General features: G+C 45.4%; 1 protein-coding gene across 1 annotated transcript in view; it reads left to right on the forward strand.

The window, feature by feature from the left end:
• Positions 1-2,663: 2,663 nt before the first annotated feature.
• EEPD1 (endonuclease/exonuclease/phosphatase family domain containing 1) overlaps positions 2,664-26,230 on the forward strand; it is a 143,809-nt gene continuing 120,242 nt past the window's right edge. The window contains exons 1-2 of the mRNA XM_010361132.2: positions 2,664-3,082; positions 3,541-4,610. Coding sequence (XP_010359434.1) covers positions 3,733-4,610 — 878 coding nt within the window. The 5' untranslated portion in view covers positions 2,664-3,082; positions 3,541-3,732. The remainder of the gene's footprint in view (positions 3,083-3,540; positions 4,611-26,230) is intronic.

The raw sequence follows: 26,230 nt of genomic DNA on the forward strand, positions 1-26,230 counted from the left end.
TTTCATTTTTTGAAGATTTTTCCAAAGCGGTTGAGTTGTCACTGAAGTACACCAAAATGTACATATTTAAAGTATACAGTTTTGTCAGTTTTGACATTCATATGCCCATGAAACTACCACCTCTCAAAGTGCATTGCCATCAGCCCCCAAAGTTTCTTGGTGCTCTTTAAAATCCATTTCTCCCTCCCCATCATCCCCAGGCAACCACTGATCTGCCTTCTCTATATGTACGTCAGTTTGTATTTTCTGGTGTTTTATATAAATAGAATCATACAGTATGTTCTTTTTTGCCTTATTTCTTTCACTCAGTATAACGATTTTTGAGACTTTTCAATGTTGTGTAATAGTTTGTCTTTATTGCTCAGTACCATTCCATTGTATGGACACATTCAAGTTTTTGGGTTTCATGCTTTCCTTTTTCTTTGACAAATACCTATAAGTAGATTGGTTGAGTCATATGGTAGGTATATGATTAAATTGTTAGGAAACTTCCAAACTGATTTCCAAAGCAGTTGTGACATCTTACACCTCCACCAGCAATGTATGACCATTTCAGTTGCTCTGTGTCCTCACCAACATTGGATACACTGAGTCATTTTAAAGTTAGCCATCTCATTGCAAGTTTTTGTGGGGTGTATGTATGTGTGTTTTTAAATGCACTTTGGTGCATTTTAGCCAACGCTTGGTTTCATTTATACCAAGGGAAGCATTTGCTAGGTTTATAGGGAATAAAACCAGATTATTTCTGTTGTTCTAGGATATTATTGATAGTGTCCTCTCTTCACCTAAAAAGTGTCCTGGTTTGGATGATAAAATATATGTTTTCTCTGCTTCTAGCCCAAGTGGCCACGCTCCACAGCTGTTCTTCTACAGCCACATTGCCCATCAAGGCATTCTGCTCAACGAAGAGTTTTCTGTATTCTGCTCAATGAAGAGTTGTCGCTTCTTTCAAAAAGTTTTCCTGCTTGTCTTAAACAATTTTTTTCCTTACAGCACCAGGATTTCAGTGCGTGGCATAATGTAGCCCATTGTTTGGGTGGGAGAGGATGGTAGGTAGGAAGGCATTTTTGCGGTCAAGTGCAAATAGCTTGCCTAAAAATAAAGCCAATAAAGAGGACCGTGGAGCCAGAGATGGAGGCAGTCCTGCCATGCCCTGATGACCCCATCATCACCTGGGTCGGATGCAACCAGACCTGAGGTAAGATTACTTACCTTAACTTTTCAACAAGGAACCAAGAAATACCCCCCTCTTTATTATTATTATTATTTTTGGTCTAAGGTAGTTTTACTTGGTTTTCCTGACTAATACACATAGCAGGGGAATGTGCCTCAGAAAGGCAGTAGCATTTTCCAAACCTGGGCTGCTTCTCATTTTACATCCGAAATACCTTCCGCCTGTGAGAGGTACTATTTTTGCTGACCCAGTCTTTGGAATTGAAACCAGATGCACTGGTCACATTGGCTGGGGATGAAACTTCAGAGAACACTAAATGGCCAGGGTCAAAGTATTCAACGATATCACTGCATGATTTGCTTAATCGAAGAGTCTAGCTCTGGGTATCCACTATAATGCAGCTGGCTCTTTAATCTTTAACGAAATTGTCGTTTAGCAGTGTGATCCAAAAACTCTTCTGGGTTTGGGAAGCAGCCCCCATTTCCTTCCTTCGTAATGATTAGACTTAATAATTACAGAAACTTACCCTTGTATACTCACAGCGCTAAATGTGCAAAGGAGCAAACCTGTATTTGACCTATGCGAACACACAGGAGGGTGGTGCGTGCCCTCTGCTAGGAGCACAATGAGTCGCTGGCGTTATTAGAGGACATCTCTCTGAGCGGAGCAAAGGTAATATACTGGTGGAAGAAAAGAAAAGGCCGAAAGTGGGGACAGAAATTAAGACCATCCCATTCAGTCTGCTCTGGAACGTTCTGCAAAACTCCGTGAGACGCTGGACCTACAGGGATGCCCTCTCAGGGATTGCCCCGGCCTTCATCCCCACACCTCAAAGATAGACGAAAAGCAGCTGGGCAGATCTCGCCTCGGACAATCCTAAACAGCCTCTACCAGGCATAACCAGACCTAGGCCTCCGGCGGCAACCATGGTCCGGGTGCAGCTGACTTAGGACAGCCTCCCTGTGACCCGCCCTCGCCGGCACGGCGACGGCTCCGCCCCTTAAGCCCCTAAGTCCCGCCTCTGCGCTCCCGGGGCCTACCCCGGTGCTCACGGTCCCGCCCGCGCGTTTCCCACCCCCTCGCGCCCGGGCCGCGCTCCCACACTCTATGACCCCACCTCTCGCACTCCAGGCCCGCCCCACGCGCTCCCGGGTTCAGCAATCCACCCATTTGTGCCAGGCCACGCCCCCACAACCATGGCTCCGCCTCTCGCACGCCAGGGCCGCCCCTCGCGCTCTCAGGTTCGCTCTCCACCCTCTTGCGCCTTGGTTCCGCCCCTTCCTCCATGGCCCCGCCTCTCGCACTCCAGGCCCGCCCTTGCGCTCTCGGGTTCCTCTCTCCACCCACTGGTGCCAGGCCCCGCCCCCCATCCAGGCCCCGCCCCCCATCCGGGCCCCGCCCCCGCGTGCCCTCGGGAGTCCCGGGGAGGAGTTGCCGCGCGGAGGAGGCGTGGCCGTGGTTCCTGCGGAGGCGCGAGCGGCACGGCCAGGATTTTGGCTTTGACACCGACTGGGAGCGGGAGCCGTGCGGCTGGTGCTGCGTCTGGACTGGCTCTGGCGGATCCCGCGCCCGAGTTGGGCGCAGGACTTTTTGCCGGGATAAACGCAACTGCGGCGCCGCCGCAAGTCCTGGTGCAGCTTCGGCGGCGGATTTCGCCGCCGCTGCCGCCGCCTCCGAGCAGCCCTGCGGCTTCTATTCACTCTGGGAGAGCGATGCTGAGTTTCTCCCATAGAAAGAGCCGGGACACGCAGACCGAGGCGGCGTAGGCGGCTTCCAGGGCTTGGCCAGTGACCCACACCAGCGCTGGCGCTTAGGCTGGAGGCCGGGGGCCCGCGCTGTCCCGGGCTGGGCTTAGGCTTCCGAGCCGCAGGTGGAAGAGGAACCGGCGCCCCGCGGAGCAGCCGAGAGGTGGGGCGCGGGGACCGCGGCAGGTCGGGTGGGGGGGGTCGATAAGCACCTTCTCAGTGCTGGCGCCGGGGAGCACGGACTTCCCAGGTTGCAGGTAGCGCTGTGTCAGATGCGGAGCGTGGGGGAGGTGGGGTGCCCCCCCCTTCTGTGTGAGCCCGAGTGTGGGTGACCCAAGTGTCGGGGTTGAGAGAGGCCTGGAGAAGAGGTGTGAAGTTGATGGGGATAGGTCTTTTCCCAAGAGAAGCGGCCTATAGCCTTTTTGGGCTCAGTGTGATAAAACCTGGACGTCCCCAGAGGAGAATCCACATGGGCCCAGCCTCACTGTGCCTACGTTTTTAGGGGTTCATGGGCAGCCACCAGTCCCTGACTCCTGGTTACTAACTCCAGCACTAGGTAGGGGGTGCTAATGCAAATTGCCTAATTCAATGGGTTTCTATGTTTATTAATTTATTTTCTAGGCGGCCAAGTGAAAGGTAATTTTGGACACGCCAGGCATGGAAGATTCGGTGTTTGTCTATAGTAACCTCTTCAGTCCCTGAATCCTGCACCTTCTGTTTTTCTGTGCTTGTACGGCCTACTGGGCTTCCTCCCTAGCCAGAGAGCTCTTCTGCAGTGGTAAGGCCTTCCTGGGATCCTGATCCTGGCGGACCATGGGGAGCACCCTGGGCTGCCACCGCTCCATCCCCAGGGACCCCTCGGACTTGTCCCATAACCGCAAGTTCAGCGCAGCATGTAACTTCAGCAACATCCTGGTGAATCAGGAACGGCTCAACATCAACACTGCCACGGAGGAGGAGCTGATGACCCTGCCTGGGGTGACGCGTGCTGTGGCACGCAGCATCGTGGAGTACCGAGAGTATATCGGTGGCTTCAAGAAGGTGGAGGACCTGGCATTGGTCAGTGGTGTAGGCGCCACCAAGCTGGAGCAGGTCAAGTTTGAGATCTGTGTGAGCAGCAAGGGCAGCTCCACGCAGCACTCTCCCAGTTCCCTGCGGCGGGACCTGCTAGCGGAACAGCAGCCTCACCACCTGTCCACAGCTGTGCCTCTCACCCCACGTGTTAATATCAACACAGCCACCCCGGCCCAGCTCATGAGCGTGCGAGGCCTCTCGGAGAAAATGGCCCTCAGCATCGTGGACTTCCGCCGTGAGCATGGGCCCTTTCGCAGTGTTGAGGACCTAGTGAGGATGGATGGTATCAATGCCGCCTTCCTGGACAGGATACGGCACCAGGTGTTTGCTGAGAGGTCCAGGCCCCCATCCACCCACACGAACGGGGGACTGACCTTCATCGCCAAGCCTCACCCGAGCCCCACCTCCCTGAGCCTGCAGAGTGAGGACCTGGACCTGCCGCCAGGGGGGCCCACCCAGATTATCTCCACTCGGCCCTCCGTGGAGGCCTTTGGAGGCACAAGGGATGGGAGGCCTGTGCTGAGGCTGGCCACCTGGAACTTGCAGGGCTGTTCTGTGGAGAAGGCCAACAACCCCGGGGTGCGAGAGGTGGTGTGCATGACACTCCTGGAAAACAGGTGAGGACGGGGACGACCATGGGTGTTGGGTGTGAAGGCGACTTGTGCGTGGCCTCATCTATGGATGCAAATGAGTGGATTCTTTTGTGAGTAGGGAGGGTGCAAGAGTTTTTAATCAATGTTCTTGAAGCCTCAACCAATATTGTCACCTGAGAATGGACTGTCCTTCTGCTCCAGAATTTTCTGAATACAGCTGGGCTTGTGGACCATGTCTTGAGCATGAGATATCTGACTGATTCATAATTTTGGGGTAAGCGGAGGTTGTGTTTTTGTTACTGATTTGGAGGATGCTGGGTCTACACCAAGTCAGGCACTCAGAGCATGGGAACTGGTGCAGTTTTGCATGTGAGAAAGAGTTCATTGGATTTTGTTTATTAATGGGAGGGAAAATCATATTTGTTCCATCAAATATGCCTATTTGTGCACACAAGATCATCTTAAAGGCCGAATATTTGCAAACACATACAAGTGTCTGTGTTTACCAAAATGCTATGAATGAATCACTTTCCATTCTTTTTCCTTATTTAACCTGGAGTTGGTTTTCAGCCCTACAACTGTGGCCCAAAATGTGTGTAACCTTTTCTGTCCCACAGCCAGAAAAAAGCAAGCTGAAGTGTGTGTGAAAATTGGCCAGATTTTCCACATCTAAAGCAAAGAAAAGAGTCTAGTAGGATAGGCCATTACCACAGAGCATTTACATTATTCACAATACTGCTCTCTGTAGGAATTTCTGTTAGCCTCGTCATAAAACAAAAACAATATTATTTTGGCAGTAACTCCTGCTGTTAGTAAAATAGCACACTGTATAATGTAATCAGGTGTGGGAAGGAAAGAAATATTTGTGATGGTCCCTTCCAGGTCATAAGAGCTGTGATCCTGGACTTGAGGCGTTTTGCCCCGCCACCCACCAGGGGTGCAGTGTTTGTGGCTATTCGTTGATTTCCTTTGCACTGAGTTGTTGGTGAGGCTGGTGGCGGGGGCGGCAGTTTGGTGACACGAAGTGAACTCTCAGCGGGAAATCACAGTGAATGATGGCAGATCACCAGGAAAATTAGTGAGGAGAAAAGCAGGTCACAACGTTTCCTTGGCACTGACCCAGTGGCATGCTCTCGTCACTGAGAGAGGGACTCCTCACTGGGTCAGGGAACTGGACTGGGGAGCCCTTGAATGCTCTGCCTGCAGTGCTGTGTCCTCTCTTTTGCAGCCTAACTCACTCCTTTTGCAGAGTCTTCTTGTGCACAGGTGAGAGCTGAACTCGGGCCCTGGGAGACAGTTATAAAGAATGGCTTGATAATTGTTTTCTTTATCCATAGCAGCACGGGCATGTGAATGGGAAATGAGGAGGGGAGAGGCAGGAAAGGACACAGCTGCTTAATTCCTATTATGTTTTCTAGTGGCTCAATTTGGGAGGGAGGTGATGGATTTGGATCAAAAGTTGGTCCAGTGGGACTGACCAGCTAGGCAGCCCCTGCCCATTTATTATGTCAGTGGTTTCTAAAGTGTCATCCGTCCCCCCGCCCCCCGGCCCAGTGGATGAGCAACATTAGCTACTCACTCAGAAACTTTGTTTCTGTGTTTTAACACACCCTCCAGGCGGTTCTGATGCACACTAAAGTTTGAGAACCATTGTACTAGGTGTTAGGCAATCAGCTGTCCCTCTGTCTCTTGGAAGCCCCTTCCCTTGGCAGGGTTAGTGAATTCATGCAGAACTTTGCAGGTACAGTCAGTCGGCCCTCCATACCTGTGGGTTCCACATCCATGGATTCAACCAACTGTAGATGGAAAATATTCAGGGAAAAAAAATGTTGCGTCTATACTGAACATGTTGAGTTTTTTCTTGTCATTCCCTAAACAATCCAGTATGGCAACTATTTATATAGCATTTACATTGTATTAGGCATTCTAAGTAATCTAAAGATGAATTAAAATATACTGGAGGATGTGCATAGGTTATATATAAATAATATGCCATTTTATGTCAGGGACTTGAGCATCGTGGATTTTGGTATCACTGGGACTCCTGGAATCAGTCTCTGCAGATACCAAGGTACAATTGTCCTTTTTATTTTCCCCTTTGATTGTTTTGATTATCCTTCTAGCTATTCAACCTTGTGATATTCTTTCTGGCCAAGGCTTGAGGAGCTTATTCATCTTCTAGGACATATGAATGTGAAGGGTAGAGAATGGGAGAGTGAGCAGAGATGGCTGGCCTCAGCGCTGGCTCCACCCTGCAGCCCACTGAGCAGGAGCCCTCATGACTCTTGTCCATTGTGAAGGTGCTGGGGTTGTCCTGTTTTTTTCTTCTTTGGGTTTCCTAGAGAGATGATGATTTGCTGAAGACATTGAACTATTGTCATCAGGCAAGAGTGCAGGAAAAGCTTACCCAAACCCACCTGTAAGTGACTGGGAAGGTGACCTGCACCATCACATTCTCACTCTTGGCCAAATGTGTTGGGGGTTGGTGGTTCTCTTTGCCTGGTCACAATGGATTCAGTATTCCAGACACTCCTAGCACATTGTTAATGTTTGGTAAACATGAACTAATGGATCAGGGCCTGATCCCCTACGGAGCAGGGTGAGTGCATTGCCTGTATGACTGTCCTAGGGTATCAAAAGCTGTCACAGAGTAGATGTGTCCTCAATGATAGCAGCACCCATTCTCCAAGAGCTGTGTGTTCGTCCTGATTCACAGAAATCTCTCCCATTCCAATTGTTCCCATATTAGTAAGAGGAAATACATTTAGTATGAGCAAGAATGGGTGCCGGTGATTTTCTGGGTGGCTTTGATTTACATCCATGTATACCTGTAATAAAAGAGTTTCCTAACTTTTGGGTATGCCTTCGTGCTTTCTAACAGTTTTCCCATTTATTTGATTTTCCTAGTAAGTCTGGGATGGAGGTAACACTGGCTTTTATTAATGATTCTTCATCTCTGGCTGAGGAAACTGAAATCAAATAAGTTAAATGACATGACTCTATCATGCAGCTCATTAGTGACTCAACTGGGACTGGGACCCAGACCTTCTGACCTTAGACCTATGCCCTTTGCAAGCTTGCTGTGTTTTGTAAGCACAACACCTTTAACCTGCCTCTTGGTTAGACACCCATCCTCTGCCTCATCAAGGGCACTTGTTAAATTGTGAGCCAGTCACAGTTTCTTAAATTAAACCCATTGTAAAGGGATTTTAAAGATACCCTTAGGCAGTTCCTTTGCAAAGGGAATAGCTGGCTCTTGATTTTTCTGTGAATGTGCTTTAGTAGGTGTGTTTTCTTAGGCTGAAGGGTAGCTGTATGGGATGAGAGTTAGAGTCTTCTCTTAACCTTCTTACAGCATGTCTGAGCTATAAGAAGCTGTTTTGCAAGTGAGGCATGAGGTAGGACAGCATTAATTGATAATCATACAGTCACCAGGAGCCTTCAGGGATGTCATGCTGGTAGCACAGAACTGACAGATTTCATTAGATTATTTTGCCAAATATCAGTCTGAGGCAATACTCTTCCTTGTTCAGTATTTATGGAGCAAGATTACAGGGGAATGTTTCTGCTAAATATGCTTGCAAAATTTGGAGACAGTCCATATCTGGATTGAAAATTGGTTAATTTTTCATTTTTACTTATTTTTTACTGGGAAGTCGTTCTGTTTTGAGAGTCTCTTTGGTTATTGAAAGTATCAAGCCTCAGGGAGCTGAAAAATAATCTCCAAAATAAATAAGAACATTTAACATCCCAGTTGCTCATTTTCCCTGTGGCCTACAGAAGAAGAGAACTTGAGTGTCAAAGTCTTCAGCCCTATAATGGCTTAAATCAGTTTTCTTGCCACATGTCTGTGGTATCAAAGCACAAGGTGGATTAGTGCCACACACTGATAGTGAAAAAAGAGATTTTGCTTTATTAGACTTGATTAGTAGGATCAATATAAACATAATCCATCTTGTCATTGGATTCACTCATTGAAAAATATGTATTGAATGTCTGCTGTGTGCATTTATAAGCTTATTTCAGGGATCAGCTTGGTCCTGTTACTTACCAAACTTAAGTCAATGTAGATTAGTTTGTGTGGCCCAGCCTCAAAACAGTCTAGTAAACCCAGAGTTTTGGGGCAAGTCACAGGGAGTGATTGATGCATGGTTGTATTTTTCTCATATGAACAATAGGCTCACCCTGGGAGGTTGAAGGGTGGGTGGATGCAGCCAGACATTACATTTGGGGACAGAATGCCCAGCAGTCCTCTTAAAGTAGAAATTGTGAAATCCATTTTGACACTTGTGGAAACTGAGGCTCTGAGAGGTTAAATAACATCTGTGTGGCCTTCAGAAATGTAGATATTGGAGTCAGGATTTGAAGTTTGTCTGCTTTCAAAGCAGAGGGATTAGGCCGGATTAGTCATTTCTTTTCCCAAACTCCATCCCCTTCCGCTGCCTCTCACTCCCAGCCCACCCACATTTCCTCCCTGCCTTTGGCTGGCCAGGTGTCAGGGTCTTGGGGGAGAAGTAGGGCTTCCCTATAACACTGAGATTGTGTCCTGGCCTCTGTTTTTTCCCATTTTTGTTCCTCTAAAGGATGGGGCTTGGGGCCAGAGGTAGACCAATCCAGAGGGTGTCAGGGCTCTTCCACCAAGCCCCTCAAGTGTGAGTCTGTGACCTTGGGCCTGACTCCAAGATCAAGTTCCAGTTTTCTGAGCCAAGGAACTCTAAGTTGTTTCTAAATAGAAAGATGGTCAATAACAAGAGTGTTGTGGATTTGTAAGAGAAGAAGACAGTGTGAGTGCAGGGAACTTCCAATGTAAGCAGAACTTAGGGTTTCTTTCACTAAAGGGAAAGGTGTGACTTTTGTTTTACAAGGAAGCTGGGCCCATTTTGGGTCTGATTTCAAGGTTCTTTGGGAGTTTGATGATGTTGATTTTCCCAGGGGCTATCCATTCCTTATTCACTCATTCACCCATCCATCCATTCATTCATTCAATTAGCAGATCTGTTTGGAGCTCTCACTAAGTACCAGGTTCTGTATCAGGCTCTGATAATAAAGTGAAGAACAAGACAGAGTCCCTGCACTCATGGAACTTCTGTTCTAGGCAGAGAGAAAAACAGGTCAACACACAGATCAATCATCACAGATAGTGGTGCATGCTGAGGGTGATGGAGGTGAAGTAAAGAGAAACCTATTTAGATGGGGGTCAAAGAAGGCCTCAGCTGAAAGCTGATGGATGAGAAGAAGCCAGGCATGGAACAAGCCAGGGAAAAGAATGCTCCATGGAGGAATTGGCAAGTGCAGAGACCCCGAGAGTGCTGGTTCCAGAAAGGCCAGAGTTCTAGAGTGGCGGGTGGGTGGGGCTGCAGAGCAAGGCCAGGCCAGATCAGGTGGGGCCTGTAAGACTTCTCTTGTAACAGCAGAAGGAGGCCACAGAAGGTTAGAAGCAGAGGCTGAAGAAATGACCTCTTACCAGATAGTCTGACTGCTAGGGGGTGCTGGAGGAGGCGTGCATGGAGCGGGTCCTGGGAGTTGAGTGAAGAAGCTGTTGCAGGATTCAGACTAACGGCAATAATGTCTGGGGAGATGTGGAAGTGGGCAGAGATGAGAAGGCTTTTAGAGGTAAAAATTGACAAGACTTGCCTATATTGTAGATAGTGTGAGATTCAGCAGGTAGCTTGTTTAAAATGCTCTGAGGTTTCTAGGAGATAGGTGCAGAGGCACGTATAATAAGAAATCCTGGGGCTGACACACTTGCCTCTGTATTGTTTTAACATGATGCAGGGTGTTCACCTCACCCTTCCCCTTGGCCACAGCTGTGCCCTGGGTGTGAGGTCTTAGATCCATAGCAGATGGAGTATGAGGCCACGGTCTGCCCTCTGCAGATGGGGCATCTGGCAAGGTCACATATGCTCTTCAGCATCAATGACAAATAGAACCAGGGCTTGCTGTGGGGACTTTAGGTGACTATTTCTATCAGGAGTGGTTCACATACATTCATTTCAACATTGAGCAGCTACTTTGTGCTCACTACCTGATGAGGTCAGAGGCACGGGCACAGGAAGACCCCACCCTGTGGTCAGGGGGCTCACCGTCTCAAGGACATACACATTCAGCGGATATTTCCAGGATGATGTGTGGGATGAGGGAGTATGTGAAGCTTGCTAACAGACCTGAGAGCACAGGAATTTGTTCTCTGTCTGCTTGGCTCTGCAGGTGTGTGAGACCTCAGCATCCGGTCAGGGATGAGAAGAGAGGACCAAGTCAGGTGGATGGGAGGTTGGAGTGTAAGAGGAAGGAATGTAATGGCATAGTGACAATTGAGGCTAAAAGTCAGCATCCTCCCTCCTGCATTGCACACACATGGCTGAAGAGGGGGAGGTCCAAGCTGGGCCCTACACTGAGGCTTATAATCCAAAATACTCAGACAGGAACATGGCAGGCTCCCACACAAGGCTCCTCACAGTGAAAGAATCTGGTATACAAATGCTAAGCTTATAAGCAGCAAAGTATGTGTCATTTTAATTTCAAAATGACCTTCCCCAGCTTGGGCGACATAGCAAGACCCTATTGCTACAAAAAAATTAAAAATTAGCTGAGTGGGGTAGTGTGTGCCTGTAATCCCAGCTACTGGGAAGGCTGAGGTGAGAGGATCTCTTGAGCCCAGGAATTCAAGGTTGAGGTGAACCGTGATCATGCCATTGTTCTCCAGCCTCAGTGACAGAGTGAGACCGTGTCTCTCTAAGAAAGAAAAAAAAAACTACTCTACCTTACAAAGGATTTTATCCCAGAATTCCCTAATAACAGTCTCTGTCAGTAACAAATTAAATGATGCATTTCACTGAACTTCTATTTGCTCATCATGGACATCCTGGTTTGTGTGTGGTAATTTATAGCTGGGTAGAATTTCACACTGATGACTTCTCATATCATAACATTCAGGAAATACCACCAAAATGTCCTGCTTTACCTGACAGGCTGTTAGTCCTCATCAAATATTTAGGAATCTTAGAAGCTTCCTCACCCTCTTTCTCATGAGTGTACACAGGCCAAAATTCTTATGTAACATCTTGATTGACAGCAGCCAAATTACTGAACTCAAGTGGCTGGGAAAACCCTGGAGAGGTATGCTCAGAGTAAACATTTCATTATAAAGAGAAGTGTGGAATCCTTCTTGCAGAGTCTTGAATAAAGAAAGCCTGGGTTGGCCGGGCGCATTAGCTCACACCTGTAATCCCAACTTTGGGAGGCTGAGGTGGGTGGATCCCTTGAGCCCAGGAGTTCAAGACTAGCCTGGGCAACATAGTGAAATCCCATCTCTACAAAAAATACAAAAATTACCCAAGGGTGGTGGTGCACACTCTAGTCCCAGCTACTACACCCGTAGTCCCAGCTACTCAGGAGGCTGACGTGGGAGGGAGGTTAGCTTGAGCCTGGGAGGCGAAGGTTGCAGTGAGCTGAGATGGTGCCACTGCACTCCAGCCTGGGCACAGAGCGAGACCCTGTCTTAAAAAAAAAAAAGAAAAGAAAGAAAAAAAGGAAAACCTGGATTTTCTTTACTGACTACAATTCCCCAACTAATATTGATTTGTTGTTTGTTTCCAGTGAGGCCTTGTTTCCTAATTCTATTCTGGTTCAGCTGTTACCTGATTAAGCTGTTAAGCTGGGCCTTAAATTGTTTTACCTAGAGGCTGCTGTAGACTCCTGAAATGCAGTGCTTAAGCGACAGAAGGTTGTTCCCATTGCCACATTTAAGGTTGTGCATGCCTTGAACGTTCTACAGATCTGAAGTCGTGTTTGCTCACCCAAAAACTGGAGAATAAAACTGGTACTTTGTCTTTCTCAGCTTATGCTAAAAGTGGCAGGTCTCAGGTGGGTGGTTGTTTTTTAAAAAATATCTATTCAATATCCTGTTAAAAAAACACTTCTCTATAGGTATTTTCTATTAAGCAAATTCAATCTGTTTTTGGTTTTTGTTGTTGTTGTTGTTGTTGTTGTTGTTGTTGTTTTTTAGCAGTTTCTGTTTCTTGAATGGGAAAAAGCCAGTATTTGGGTGACATTAGGCCTTGGTCTTCACTGCCAGCGGTCTCAGGGCTCCTTTCTTCCTTTCTTGGTGGGCAGCCTCTGTGACTTCAGATTATTTTGTTGTTTTATGGGTAGGTTTTTTTTGTTTTGTTTTGTTTTTTCCTTTTCAAAGTGATTCCCGATCTTTTAAAGTTTTAATTTGAGGACTCATTTTAGATAGCAAAATACTTCATGTCCCTCCTCTCTCCCTCACTTGATGGTGGACTTTTAGTGTCCGCTTGGTGGTAGAGGTTGTGCTAGAACAAAAGCAATGATGATTAACACTGACAGTGGCTGTGGCTGAGGCCCATAGCTAAGTTATAGATACAGAAGAGATGGCTCAGGGAAGCTGAGAAGTTTTGCTGCTTTTGGAGGGTGGGACTTGGGTTACAATCCAAAGTCTTTGCAGTTAGACTCCAAAATTTGATGATAAAAAATAATTCTGTTCAGTAATGCTACTCAGAGTAGTTGTATTTCATTCACCCAGACTGCATTGTAGACTAGATGCTTTCTTAACCAGCTTGGCTTGGGTTCCCTAGGTTATGATTTTTCATAAGTATACTGATATTTAATATCATCATGTGTCTGTGAACATATGTATTTGTCTTAGTGTTTATCTCTTCAAAGTGGAGCAGGGATGTTTGCAAAGCAAACTGATTGCAGGATACTATATTTTTATGACTTTTCACTCTTTTATAATTGTCTTAACCACACTTATTTTGACAGCAATTTCTTAAGCAACTTGCTTTTTAAGAAGCTTTTCAAGTATCCATCTTCATTTTCTTAGAAACAGTTTATCTTTCTGCTCATGCTTCTATTTCAACAGTTGATAATCACATTTTAGGAGATCATGGTAATATGTGCAACTGACATAAACAGTTTAAGGACAGACACAGTTGACTCTCTGGTAAGCACATGATGCCCTGCTCACAGCTGATCAAGCCAAGTGTACTCATTGCACCATGGGCATCCCTCAGCTTGTTTACAAAGGGAATGTGGACACTTTGGTAGGTCCCTTGAGTGGAAGTTGGTTAGGAAAACATCTATTATGCTTTTTAAAATGATTACTGTGGTAACCAAGTTGTGTATTTAAGCTAGATTCAGTGTTTGCTCTACATGTTTATTGTAGACCCCAACAGGTAACTGCAGGTTGTTACTGACCCGCCATTCTTTCCTCTAGGAGATTGATTGAAAAAGTCAGTCTCTGGAGAAGACAGTCAAGCACTGAGTAATATTTGGTCAATGACAGATTGTGTATATGACGGTATTCCCAGAAGATTATAGTGGAAGTGGAAAATTCCTGTTGACTGGTGACATCTTCATGATCCTGATCCCATGTAAGCCTAGGATAATGTGTGTGTGTCTCTGTGTTTAACAAAAAAATTTAAAAAGTAAAAAAGAAATATATTTAACAATAGCAAAAACTTATAAAGTAAGGATATAAAGAAAGAAAATATTTTTATACGGTTATACTGTGTTTGAGTTTTAAGCTATGTTATTACGAAAGTCAAAAAGATTAAAAAATTTAAAAGTTTATAAAGTTAAAATGTTACAGTAAGCTAAGGGTAATTTATTAGTGAAGAAAGAAAAAACGTTTAATTTAGTGTAGCCTAAGTGCACAGTGTTTATAAAATCTACAGTAGTGTAAGTCATGTCCTGGACATTCATATTCTTTCACCACTCACCACTCACTCAGAGCAATCTCCAGTCCTGCAAGATCCATTCATGGCAAGTACCCTACACAGATGTACCATATTTTACGTTGCATACTGTATTTGTACTGTACTTTTTCTATGTTTAAATACCATAGCATTACAATTGTCTAGTCTTCAGTACAATAACATACTATGTAGGTTTATAGCCTAGGAGCAGGCTCTACCATCTAGGTCTGTGAAAGTCCACTCTGTGAAGTTAGCACAATGATGCAATCACCTAATGATCCATTTCTTTTTCTTTTTCTTTCTTTCTTTCTTTCTTTCTTTTTTTTTTTTTTTTTTGAGACAGAGCCTTGCTCTGTCGCCCGTGCCCACCACCATTTCCTGGCTAATTTTGTTTTTGTATTTTTAGTAGAGACAGGGTTTCCGTGTTGACCAGGATGGTCTCAATCTCTTGACCTCCTGATCTGCCCGCCTCAGCTTCCCAAAGTGCTGGGATTACAGGCATGAGCCACCACGCCCGGCCCTAATGATCCATTTCTTAGAACATATCCCCATTGTTAAGCGGTGCATGATTGTGTTTATGAAGTCAAGAATTTGACTCATAAAGTGAGAGTTTGACTCAAATTGATACATTGTCCCAATTTCCCCAAAAAAGTCTCCTGCAACTTTTAGAAATAAAAAAGGTGAAGTCCTGGTGAGCTTTTATTTTGATTTAATACCTGTACTAGTCAGCATTTTCTTCAGCGATACAGATGAACTGCTCACAGAACTGATGAACACTGTAAACGGAGAGGGATTCAGGCAGGGGGATGGGACTAGATGGCTTATAAATACTTTCCCAAGTTCGTGACTCCACACTGTCTTTTAAAAATGGTCTGAATTGAATTTTAAAGTCTGATTTTTAAAATATTAAATACACATCCACACAAGTGAAACTGTACAAGAAACTGTGGTATTACAGTATACATTTGCTGAACTCAGTTTAATGCCCGGCCAGACTGTTTGGAGTTGATTTGTCATTTTTTGTGTTATGTTAGTTTGGATGTCTCCTGAATTTGTAATAAAAAATGCAAGTAGTTGTTAGATATTGTTAGAATTTCAACTAGAAAAGGAGTTGCTTCTATCTTTTAAACTTTGAGGTAAATTTTATTAAGAGCATTTGGAATTACAAAATGGATGTTTAAGATATGACCATTTGCAAGCACTTAACTGTGAAAATCAGGAGGCCAGGAGAAGTGGCTCATGCCTGTAATCCCAGCACTTTGGGAGGCCTAGGTGGAAGGATCACTTGAACCTAGGAGTTCCAGACTGGCCCTGGCAACATGGTGAAAACCCCATCTCTACAAACAAACAAACAAACAAACAAACAAACAAAAAACGGGATTTCTTGTCATTGGTCAACCCAAGCAAGATAAACTGGATGAAGAATGAGAAATGAGACTGTAAGATCACCTATAACCCCTAATTTCAAATACCATATTTGCATTCATTCAAACTGCTGTGGTATTTCGATTCATTGATTCTGTTGGTTCAAATGATATGTTTAAATATATACATTTCTTTCAAATCACAAAAGTCCCTTCCAATCCTGAGGCTTTTTCCACAGAGAGGGAAAATGATCACTGTTACTACCAAATACCCTTGAATACTGAGAAGGAACAGTGGCTGCTGTTCCTATAGATAAGATTGTTTGCTTTTTAGGGCCGCCACAATGAAGTCCACAGACTGGGGGGCTTCAGCCTCAGAAATGATTGTCTCACAGTTCTGGAGGCTGGGAGTTTGAGATGAAGACGTCGGCCAGCTTGGTTTTTCTCAGTCCCCTTTCCGTGGTTTGCAGATGACTGTCCTCTCCTTGTGTCTTCACATGGTCTTTCCTCTGTACCCAAAATCTCTTCTTATGAGGTCAACCAGTCATATCAGATTAGAGCTTACCCCGATGGCCTCCTTTTACCTTAATCAACTCTTTCAAGGCCCTATCTCCAAATACAGTCACATTCTGAAGTACTAGGGGTTAGGTCTTCAACACAGGAATTTGCAGTGGGGTGGAGGCGTGGGGGGGACACAATTTAACCCTTGACAAGATGGTTTCAGAAAAATTACCCAGGGGTTTCCTTCTGGGCTATTTGTGAGCAACTTGCTCCTCTGAGTTTTTTCTGGAGGGATGACGATTTCAAAGTATTTGTTTCACAGTTTAAATGCTAGAGAAAGCTACATTTGAGTTCCTGGAGGGACACACTGCTCTGCCAAGAGGAATGGCTTTCTTGCTGGGCCATAGTAGATAGGGTCCAGCTGTTAGGGCCTGGACCCTTGCACTTCTCTCCTTCAGATTTGCTAGTCTGAGTTTTCCTCTGAAAAGAGAGCAGTGACCTGGAGCCTTCGACACTGCCACCCCCACGCAGCAGCCTCCAGTTTGCCAAGTTTCTTGCTTGCCCTTGGCTATAAGTAATATTGACGTGTAACTTTGCCAAACCCTGGGCACTGGGTACCAATTTCAGTTAGAGATTTAGTGCCATTTAGAGCATAGTGCCCTTTATTATTACTATTATTGACAGAGTCTCGCTCTGTCACCCAGGCTGGAGTGCAGTGGTGCCATCTCGGCTCACTGCAACCTGTGCCTCCCTGGTTCAAGCGATTCTTCTGCCTCAGCCTGCCGAATAGCTGGGATACAGGCGCACGCCACCATGCCTGGCTGATTTTTGTATTTTTAGTAGAGACAGGGTTTCACCACATTGGCCAGGCTGGTCCCATAGTGCCCTTTAGAATTGCCGTGGAAGGGTGAGATTCAGAGTGACCTCTGTGAAGCCAACGCAAGTTGGGCTTTTCCTGACCTCTATAGTTAAGCACGCCAGCTACGGGCTCCCCTATTAGCACGTATTTCCCCTGCCATGACCAGCTCTCAGTTGTAATTGTGTGTTGGTGCTGTCTGCCCTGTGGACTGCACCTCATAAGGGCAGGAGTCATGCACATATAGTGGAGTTTGGGCACAGTATCACTCAGGAATTTGTGGAAAGAATAAATGATCACTAACATTTATTGAGGATTTATTTTACCCCACATGCTATTGCCTTTGACACTCATTAACTGAATGCTCACACTACCTCAGTGAGGTGAATAAACTATGTCCACTTTACACATAAGGAAACTTAAAGAATATAAGCTGACTTGCATGAAGTGATGTACTTGGTGAGACTGGAATTACCCAGAGCCCAAACTCTTTCAGATGAAGAGGTAGCAAATCCATAAACTTGGAGATGGAACCAAAAGATTAAGAAAGGGGACAGTTGGCCAGGCACAGTGGCTCACGCCTGTAATTCCAGCACTTTGGGAGGCCGAGGCGGGTGGATCATGAGGTCAGGAGATTGAGACCATCCTGGCCAACATGGTGAAACCCCGTCTCTACTAAAAATACAAAAACGAAATTAGCTGGGCGAGGTGGTGGGCGCCTGTAGTCCCTCAGGAGGCTGAGGCGGGAGAAAGGGGTGAACCCAGGAGGCGGAGCTTGCAGTGAGCCGAGATCGTGCCACTGCACTCCAGCCTGGGCGACAGAGCAAGACTCTGTCTCAAAAAAAAAAAAAAAAAAAGAGGTGGGGACAGTTGTTTCCAAGCCTTTCTAGATCTAGAAAGTATGAAGAGACAAATTTAACTGCAAGTAAAGAACCCTGTCCTCCTGGGGGTGCTGCCCTGCCAGCGCTTGAGGAAATCATCTGATTCAATTTGAGGATTTCCTTCTCCTCATCCCTGGATTCTGGATATTACGTAGAAATTGTATAGTATGTGACCTTTTGTGCCTGACTTTTTTACTTAGCATAATGTTTTTGAGGTTTATCCGTGGTGAAGCGTGTATCAGTATTTCTTTTTTTTTTAACAGTTGAATAATATTCCACTATATAGATGTACCACATTTTCTTTATCCATTCATCAGGTGATGGACATTTGGATTATTTCCACTTTTGGGCTATTATGTGAATAATGCTGCTAAGAATATTCATGTACAAGTTTTTATTTGTATATACATTTTCATTTCTTTTGGGTATATACATAGGAGTGGAGTTGCTGGAGTAATAATTTTTTGTTTATGTTAATTTTGTGTTTAGCTTTTTGAGGAACTGCCAGATTGTTTTCCAGGGTGGCTGCACCATTTTACATTTCCACCAGCAATGTATGAGGGCCTGTTTCTCTACATCCTCATCAACAGTTGTTGTTGTGTCTCTTTTTGATTGAAGCCATTCTAGTGGGTGTGAAGTGGTATCTTCTTGGGGTTTTAAATTGCATTTCCCTAATAACTAATGACGTTTAGCATCTTGTCATATGTTTATTGGTTATTTGTGTATCTTCTTTGGAAAAATGTCTATTCACATCTGTGTGGGTCATTTTCAAACTTGTTTCTAAGCTGAAAAAATACAAGGTATCTTTGTGTTGATTTCCTTTCACTTGCTCTTCCCCTCTTCCTCGCCTCTTAGTCATGGAGTCATTGTACCAGTACACAACCTGGAATCATTGTTTTGTAATAGGAAAAAGTACCCAACATCCTACAGAAACAAACCCCACATCTGGGAAGGAGCCTGGAGAACTTCATTTGGGATGCTTCATGAGTCTGGCTGGAATCTTCTGTCTGAACTGGGCTTAAACAATGTCCTGGAGAAGTATTGGTTTTCACACTTAAGTTACGCATTTTTAATGGAAGTTTAGCACTTTTTTATCAAAAGCCAAAATATAATGGACAGTATGCCAGGTGAGCTTTAGAAATTTCATCAAAATAACTCCAATGAGAGGTGAGCTTTGGCAATTTCATCGCAATATCTGCAAATCATAGGCCCTTGGGCCAGGAAATAACCTTGAAGGAACACCTGCTGCCGGCATCCACAAGTGACATTTTCTATGTACATTAAAAATTTTGTATTTTGGCTAGGTGCGGTGGCTCATGCCTGTAATCCCAGCACTTTGCAAGGCCAAGGCAGACCTGAGTATCACCTGAGGTCAGGAGTTTGAGACCAGCCTGGCCAACGTGATGAAACCCCGTCTCTACTAAAATACAAAAATAAGCTAGGCAATGGTGGCGCATGCCTGTAATCCCAGCTACTCAGGAGGCTGAGGCAGGAGAATCACTTGAACCTGGGAGGCGGAGGTTGCAGTGAGCCAAGATCATGCCACTGCACTCCAGCCTGGGTGACAGAGTAAGACTCTGTCTCAAAAAAAAAGTATATATTTTATATATATGAAATGTTTATTTCCTGTTCTTTTTAACTCCTGCTGTGGAGAGTTAAGTCATTATGCTCTTCTCTTTGTGGAATCCTGTATCAGTCATTGCAGGGACCTGCTTCTCTCTGGTTTCATTTTAAAAGTGTCTTTTTTTTTTTTTTTTTTTTCAGAGCTCCCCTCAAGAAAGATTAAATTGTCTTTTTTTCTTTGTCCCACTCCCATAGATTCCGAGTGCAAAGTATTACATATATGTCCTTAGACATCGGCTTAAAAAATATGTTTTTAATCTATAAAAATGCTGTGTTCTTAAGATTTCCAGCTAGTTTTGGCTTCTGAATGTTGCTTGATCATTCACCATAGATTACCTGTTCATCACCCCCACTGCAATGGAGATCCAGTCCAATGTTTAACTGTCCTTATTACCATGTAATTTCAGTCTCCTTCCATCTTATCTTCTCACTCGGAGTAGAATAGTTTTAGTTCATTTTACTTTTTTCCATGCTTCTTTTTGTTTGTTTGTTTTGAGACAAGATCTCACTCTGTCGCCCAGGCTGTGAAGTACAGTGGCTGATCACAGCTCACAGCAGCCTCAAACTCTGAGGCTCAAGCAATCCTCCCACCTCAGCCTCCCAAGTAGCTGAGACTACAGGTGTACACCACCACACCTGGCTAATCTTTATTTTTTATGTAGAGAGAGCGCCTCATTATGCGGCCCAGGCTGGTCTTGAACTCCTGGGCTCAGATAATCCTCCCACTTTGGCTTCCCAAAGTGCCTCATATTTTTCAAGCATAAATCAATTTTGGCTGTACTCTACACCTCAGATTTTCCAGGTATACTCTTGTGGGAATAGATACACAAAAATGGGTGGACCCAGCAGAAAAGCCAAAACACACGTTGCTGGCTTAAAACAAACCAAAAAAAACATATATAGTGACTAAATTATAAGTGTTTAAAATTTCACTTGTACAAAACAACTCCAGCAATAAGTCAGACTTTATCAGACGTCAAACTTGAGATCAAAGACCTTGGAATTATCTTTCATAGTTCAGACATCATTAATTGAATCTTGTTTCAGTAAACCTTTCTTGCTTTTCACATCTCCGTGGATTTGTGTATGTCTGACTGCAGACATATGTTTGTACGTGTCTCCACCCACAGAGTGTCTGAGTATGTGTGAATTATAAATATACCCATCTTTTAAAATAGATCTTTATCTTTGGTGTTGTGTCTTTGCTTCTTCCACTTTCACAGTGAGTAAGTAGAGTTGGGAAGACCTATATATACAGTTGGCCATATACTGCCTTCTCACGCATTAATTGTAAACTCTTCTCCGTAGTTAGTTTCGGCCAAGCTCGATGGTAGCTGGCATCTGATTTAGTTTCAAAGCAATCTGCCTGATGGCTGCTAACATCAGAGTCAGGTGCCATGACCTTTTACATAGTTCAAGGTCAGACTGTGAAGTTCATTTTTGATGTCCAAGTAGGGGACTTTACTTTTCGTATGAAATATTTAAAACATAAAAAAAGGCTTATATATGTTTATGTTAAATATTTATACATACAATATAAATAATACTTGGGCTCTTTTTCTCTCCCTTGTCAGGTGTATTTCACTTTCCTGGGGACTCAGGGCTCTTCTGCCTTACTGTGGTGTTATGACGTACACTGGTTTTCGTCCACGAGTCCTAGCTTCTAACTACCATATCCCTAGTTACAGTCTTTTGTTATAATGTTGGGCGTGTTAAGCCTCAGGAAAGTTGAATCTCTCTCCTGCCTTCCTTTCACCTGCCTCGAGGTAGGACTCTAGTCTTCCCCTCCTTTTGAATTGTGGGTCTTTTCCTAAGACCCTCCCCGGAGAGGGACCTGTCTCATACCCTGAGAGAAGGAATGCTTTCATAGAAATCCAAGAGGACTGGGTTCTAGAGCTTCCAGATAGCTGGACACGTGGAGGTTCCTAGAGGGCAGTGACCCAGGGAGGGTATGGAAGCTCTGTGTCCCTTCTGCCGTACGTTGTCCTCTCGCATCATCTGTATCCTTTGCAGTATCCTTTACAACAAGCTTGTCCAACCCATGGCCTACAGGCCGCATGCAGCCCAGGATGGCTTTGAATGCATCCCAACACAAATTTGTAAACTTTCTTAAAATATTATGGTTTGTTTTTTTTTTAAGCTCATCAGCTATCATTAGTGTTAGTGTATTTTATATGAGGCCAAGGCAGTTTTTCTTCCACTGTGGACCAGGGAAGTCAAAAGATTGTACACCTCTGCTTTATAATCAGCCAGTAAACCTTCAGTCGGTGTTTCTGCAAGTTGCTTCAGCAAATTAACCAAACCCAAATGGGGGATTATGGAAACCTCAGCTTGAAGCCAGTTGGTCAGAAGTTCTAGAGGCTCAGACTTGCGACTAGTGTCTGAAGGCTGGGGAGTGGGGAGGGCAGGGGGACTGGGGACAGTCTTAGAGACTGAGCCCCAAACGGGTGGGGTCTGGTACTACCTCCAGGTAGATAGTATAGAAACAGAATTGGAGGACACCCAGCTGGTGTCTGAGGCTTGGTATGTGTGGAAAGAAACCTATACATTCAGTCACTGACATGGTTTAGCTCTGTGTCCCCACCCAAATCTCTTCTTGAACTGTAATCTCCACATGTGAAGGGAGAGACCTGGTAGGAGGGGATTGGATCATGGGGACGGTTTCCCCCATGCTGTTCTCATGATAATGAGTGAGTTCTGATGAGATCTCATGGTTTAAAAGTGTTTGGCTCCCAGCGCTTTGGGAGGCCGAGGCGGGCGGATCACGAGGTCAGGAGATTGAGACCATCCTGGCCAACATGGTGAAACCCTATTTCTACTAAAAAAAAAAAAAAAAAAATACAAAAATTAGCTGGGTGTGGTGATGCGTGCCTATAATCCCAGCTACTCGGGAGGCTGAGGCAGGAGAATCGCTTGAACCCGGGAGGCAGAGGTTACAGTGAGCTGAGACTGCGCCACTGCACTTCAGCCTGGGCAACAGAGCGAGACTCCGTCTTAAAAAAAAAAAAAAAAAAGTGTTTGGCAGCTCCCCTACTCTCACGTTCTCTCCTGCCACCATGTAAGACATGCCTTGCTTCCCCTTCCACCACAATTGTGAGTTTCCTGAGGCCTCCCCAGCCATGCGGAACTATGAGTCAATTAAATTTCTTTTGTTTATAAATTACCCAGTCTCAAATATATCTTTATAGCAGTGTGAAAATGAACTAATACAGTCTTAGAAGTCTTCTGTGTTGATTGTTGTGGTGTGAGAGCAGGGGAAAACATGGCTTGAGAGAGGTTTTTCTGTATGTACCCACTGTCATCCTTTTAGATCCCTTTCTGTGCTTGGAAAATTTCTTTTTTTACGACACATGGTGGGCAGCAGAGTCCACCACACAGTGGGAAAAATACAAATGCAGAGATTCACTTCCCAGCATCCTTTGCAGCTAGGGTCTGGGCCCTGCAGGTCCATGCAATCATCCTAATCTCTGATTGAGAGCCAGTGGCACCAAAAGCTCAGGGACTCAGTGAAGAGCTCAGTCTGGCTGTGGGAATAGTAGTTTATACAGGGCTGAGTCCTTGGGATGGCAGAGACTGTGTGGCTGGTGGCAGTAAGTAGTGGCCAGGGCTGGTGCTGTTGGCTGCACAGGCTGTGGCACTGAGGGCTTGGGATTATTACAGTTGGGGCCTCACCTGACCAGTTCTGGGGTATGTTTGCCTCTTGTTCCTGATTGCCCACCCCTACCTCCCTAATATCCTTTTAGCAAAGGATCTGCTTAAATCAAGCATTGTTGATTTCTGTTTCTTGCAATTAAGAATCTTAATTGATACACCCTGATACACAGATGCTGGACTAGTGGTTTTAAAAATCTTTTTAGTCAGGGAAGCCTTTCATTAAATGAAATCTTATAAGGAAGCATAACACACGATGCTGGTGAGAGAGGTGCTCCTCTGCATTAGGGCCCTGGAGGGAATGCTAGTGCATAAAGCATAGCTGAAATCCATTGCCATGGATATTCTGTGATCCTGGATCAATTACTGCCTCCCTGCCCATGTTACCCAGGCCCTGGTCTCTGCCAGGCAGCTGCTGGATGAGGAGGGGTTGATGTTTGCTGCTAGTTCTAAATCAGTGTGTATTTCCAGGGCCCTTCATGCACTGTTTGTCTCCTCCAAGACACCGGCCTTCTCTGCCTTCTGATCACTTTCACTGGGTGAATGGTGACATACCCTCCTGTGCGCAGGCCCTGTGCAAGTGTGGATACCTAGATCAAAGAGATTACATGCCTCTTAGAGTCCTCTTCAAAATACCAGTCCATTTCTAAGATTAAAAAACTTAGCAATCAACTAATCAGCAACGGCTGATATTTACCTTGTTAAAAGAAAGACCTTAGGCCAGGTTCGGTGGCTCACGCCTGTAATCCCAGCACTTCGGGAGGCCAAGGCAGGTGGATCACAAGGTCAGGAGATCGAGACCATTCTGGCTAACACGGTGAAATCCCATCTCTACTAAAAATACGAAAAAAAAAAAAAAATTAGCTGGGCGTGGTGGCGGGCGCCTGTAGTCCTAGCTACTCGGGAGGTTGAAGCAGGAGAATGGCGTGAACCCGGGAGGTGGAGCTTGCAGTGAGCCGAGATCGTGCCACTGCACTCCAGCCTGGGCGACAGTGCAAGACTCCATCTCAAAAAAAAAGAAAAAAAAAAAAAAAAAAACCTTAGCCAAAAAATTTAATAGAGTTTAATTGAGCGAAGAATGATGTCCAAACTGGGCAGCCTCCCAAGCCAGAGCAGGCTCAGAGAGACTCCAGCACAGTCATGCAGTAGAAGAAGACTTATGGACAGAAAGAGGAAAGTGATGTACAGAAAACATTAGTGAGGTGCAGAAGGAGCTGGATTGGTTACAAGGCTTACCTTATTTGAACATGGTTTAAACAGTTGGTCCCCTTTGATTGGCAAAAACTTGGTGATTGGCATAAGACTAGGTTACAGTCTATTGACACCTCCACCTAGGTTATAGTTCACTATGCACAGAGAAACCTTTAGGCTGAACTTAAAATATGTAAGGAGGCAGTTTTACACTAAACTTGATTTAACAGCCCTCACAGATAAAGTAGGATGTGCTTTGCAGCAGGTCTGCCGTGGCATGATCATAGCTCACTCTCACTGCAGTCTCAGACTCCTGGGCTTAAGCGATCCTCCCATCTCAGCCTCCCGAGAAGCTGGGACCACAGGTGCATGCCACCACTCCTGACTAATTTTTGAATTTTTTCGTAGGGATGAGGTCTCACTAAGTTGCCCAGGCTGGTCTCAAGGTCCTGGGTTCAAGCGATCCTCCCACCTTGGCCCCCAAAAGTGTTGGGATTACAAGGGTGAGCCATCATGCCTGGCCCTTTTTTTTTTTTATTTGAGATTATTATAGAGTCACATTTAGTTGACATTTTGGGCCAGATGACTGTTGTGGGGGCTGGCCTGTGTTTTGTGGGATGTTTAGTGAATCCCTGGTTCTATTCCCTAGATGCCATGAGAACCCCACCTCCCTTCCCGGGTGTGACAGCTCAGTGTCTTCAGACATTGCCAAATGAACATGCTCTTGGGAGCAGAATCATTCCCAGTTGAGAGCCGCTGCTCCAGAGCCGTTTTAAAGGTACAAGGAGCGGTGTCACCACTGTGGGGATTGCAGCTGGACCTGACAGGTTTTCCTTGGCTATAGCAGAAGCCCCAGACCCTGCAGCCTCGGCTGAACGGAGAGGAGGTGAAGTCAGAGGAGCTGAGCAGGCCACTGCTGGGTCCCCATGAGGTGATGACTGCATGTGGCCTCTCTGGGAGAGCTGGGAGGCAGCAGGCTGTGGCGTGGGCCCTTTCAGCCCTGATTGTGCGGTGTGAGTAGAAGGCAGGGCTGAGGAGGGGAGGCCCAGGGAACCCTCGCCTGCCCCTGCCTCTTGCTGGGACTTCCTGAGTAAAGGAGGAACTTGGGAGCCACAAAGAGGTCCACTGCCCTGGTGATGCAGTTGGGGAAGGGGTGGTGCCTGGCCTCTCAGGGCAGAACCTCTGAGAAAGGCCCCTGGGAAGGAAGATTCCTGAAGAAGATAAAGCCAGGCCTGCTCGTGGCGGCTGGGGCAGGGATGCTCAGTGCGTTCGGAAGACAGCAAATCACTCCAGGAGTGGCCTGAAGACAACCCTCTCCCTCACAGTCTGCCAAAGAGCAGAGGTTTGGAAGAAGGAAAGAAGAGGTGGGGTTTCCTACCCCTGAGCCTCATTTTAGGGTAGGAAAATCAGGTCTCATGGGAGCCTTGTGTATTCAGCAGGTTCTCCCATGCAACAGATGTCAGAATAAAGTTATTTCAGTTCAGATGCTATGTCGTAGCGCTATGATAGCTGTGAACATGCAGGTAAAGTATTCTCAGGGTTGGTGATACTCCAGGACTGCTGTTTGTACTTCTGTGGAGGAGATTATAATTTTTCCTTAGTAATGACTCCATAAAGCAAAAATGAAAGCTTCACTGGAATAAAGTTATCTTTTTGTGTACAGAGAAACATTTACAATTAAACAGATAGTATATTGACTTCAGACCGTGCTAGCTTGATATGCGTTTGACTCTATTGTATATACGATCCTAGATAAACCACCAATGCCAAGAGCAGAATAAATCCTTTACAGTGAGGAAAAAGAAGTAGGAGGGAAATAACATATGGCATAAAGTTATACAAACTAAAAATAAAGCTGCCT

The sequence above is a fragment of the Rhinopithecus roxellana genome, chromosome 6 (genome assembly GCF_007565055.1).
Source record: "Rhinopithecus roxellana isolate Shanxi Qingling chromosome 6, ASM756505v1, whole genome shotgun sequence".
In the NCBI taxonomy this organism is placed as follows: domain Eukaryota; kingdom Metazoa; phylum Chordata; class Mammalia; order Primates; family Cercopithecidae; genus Rhinopithecus; species Rhinopithecus roxellana.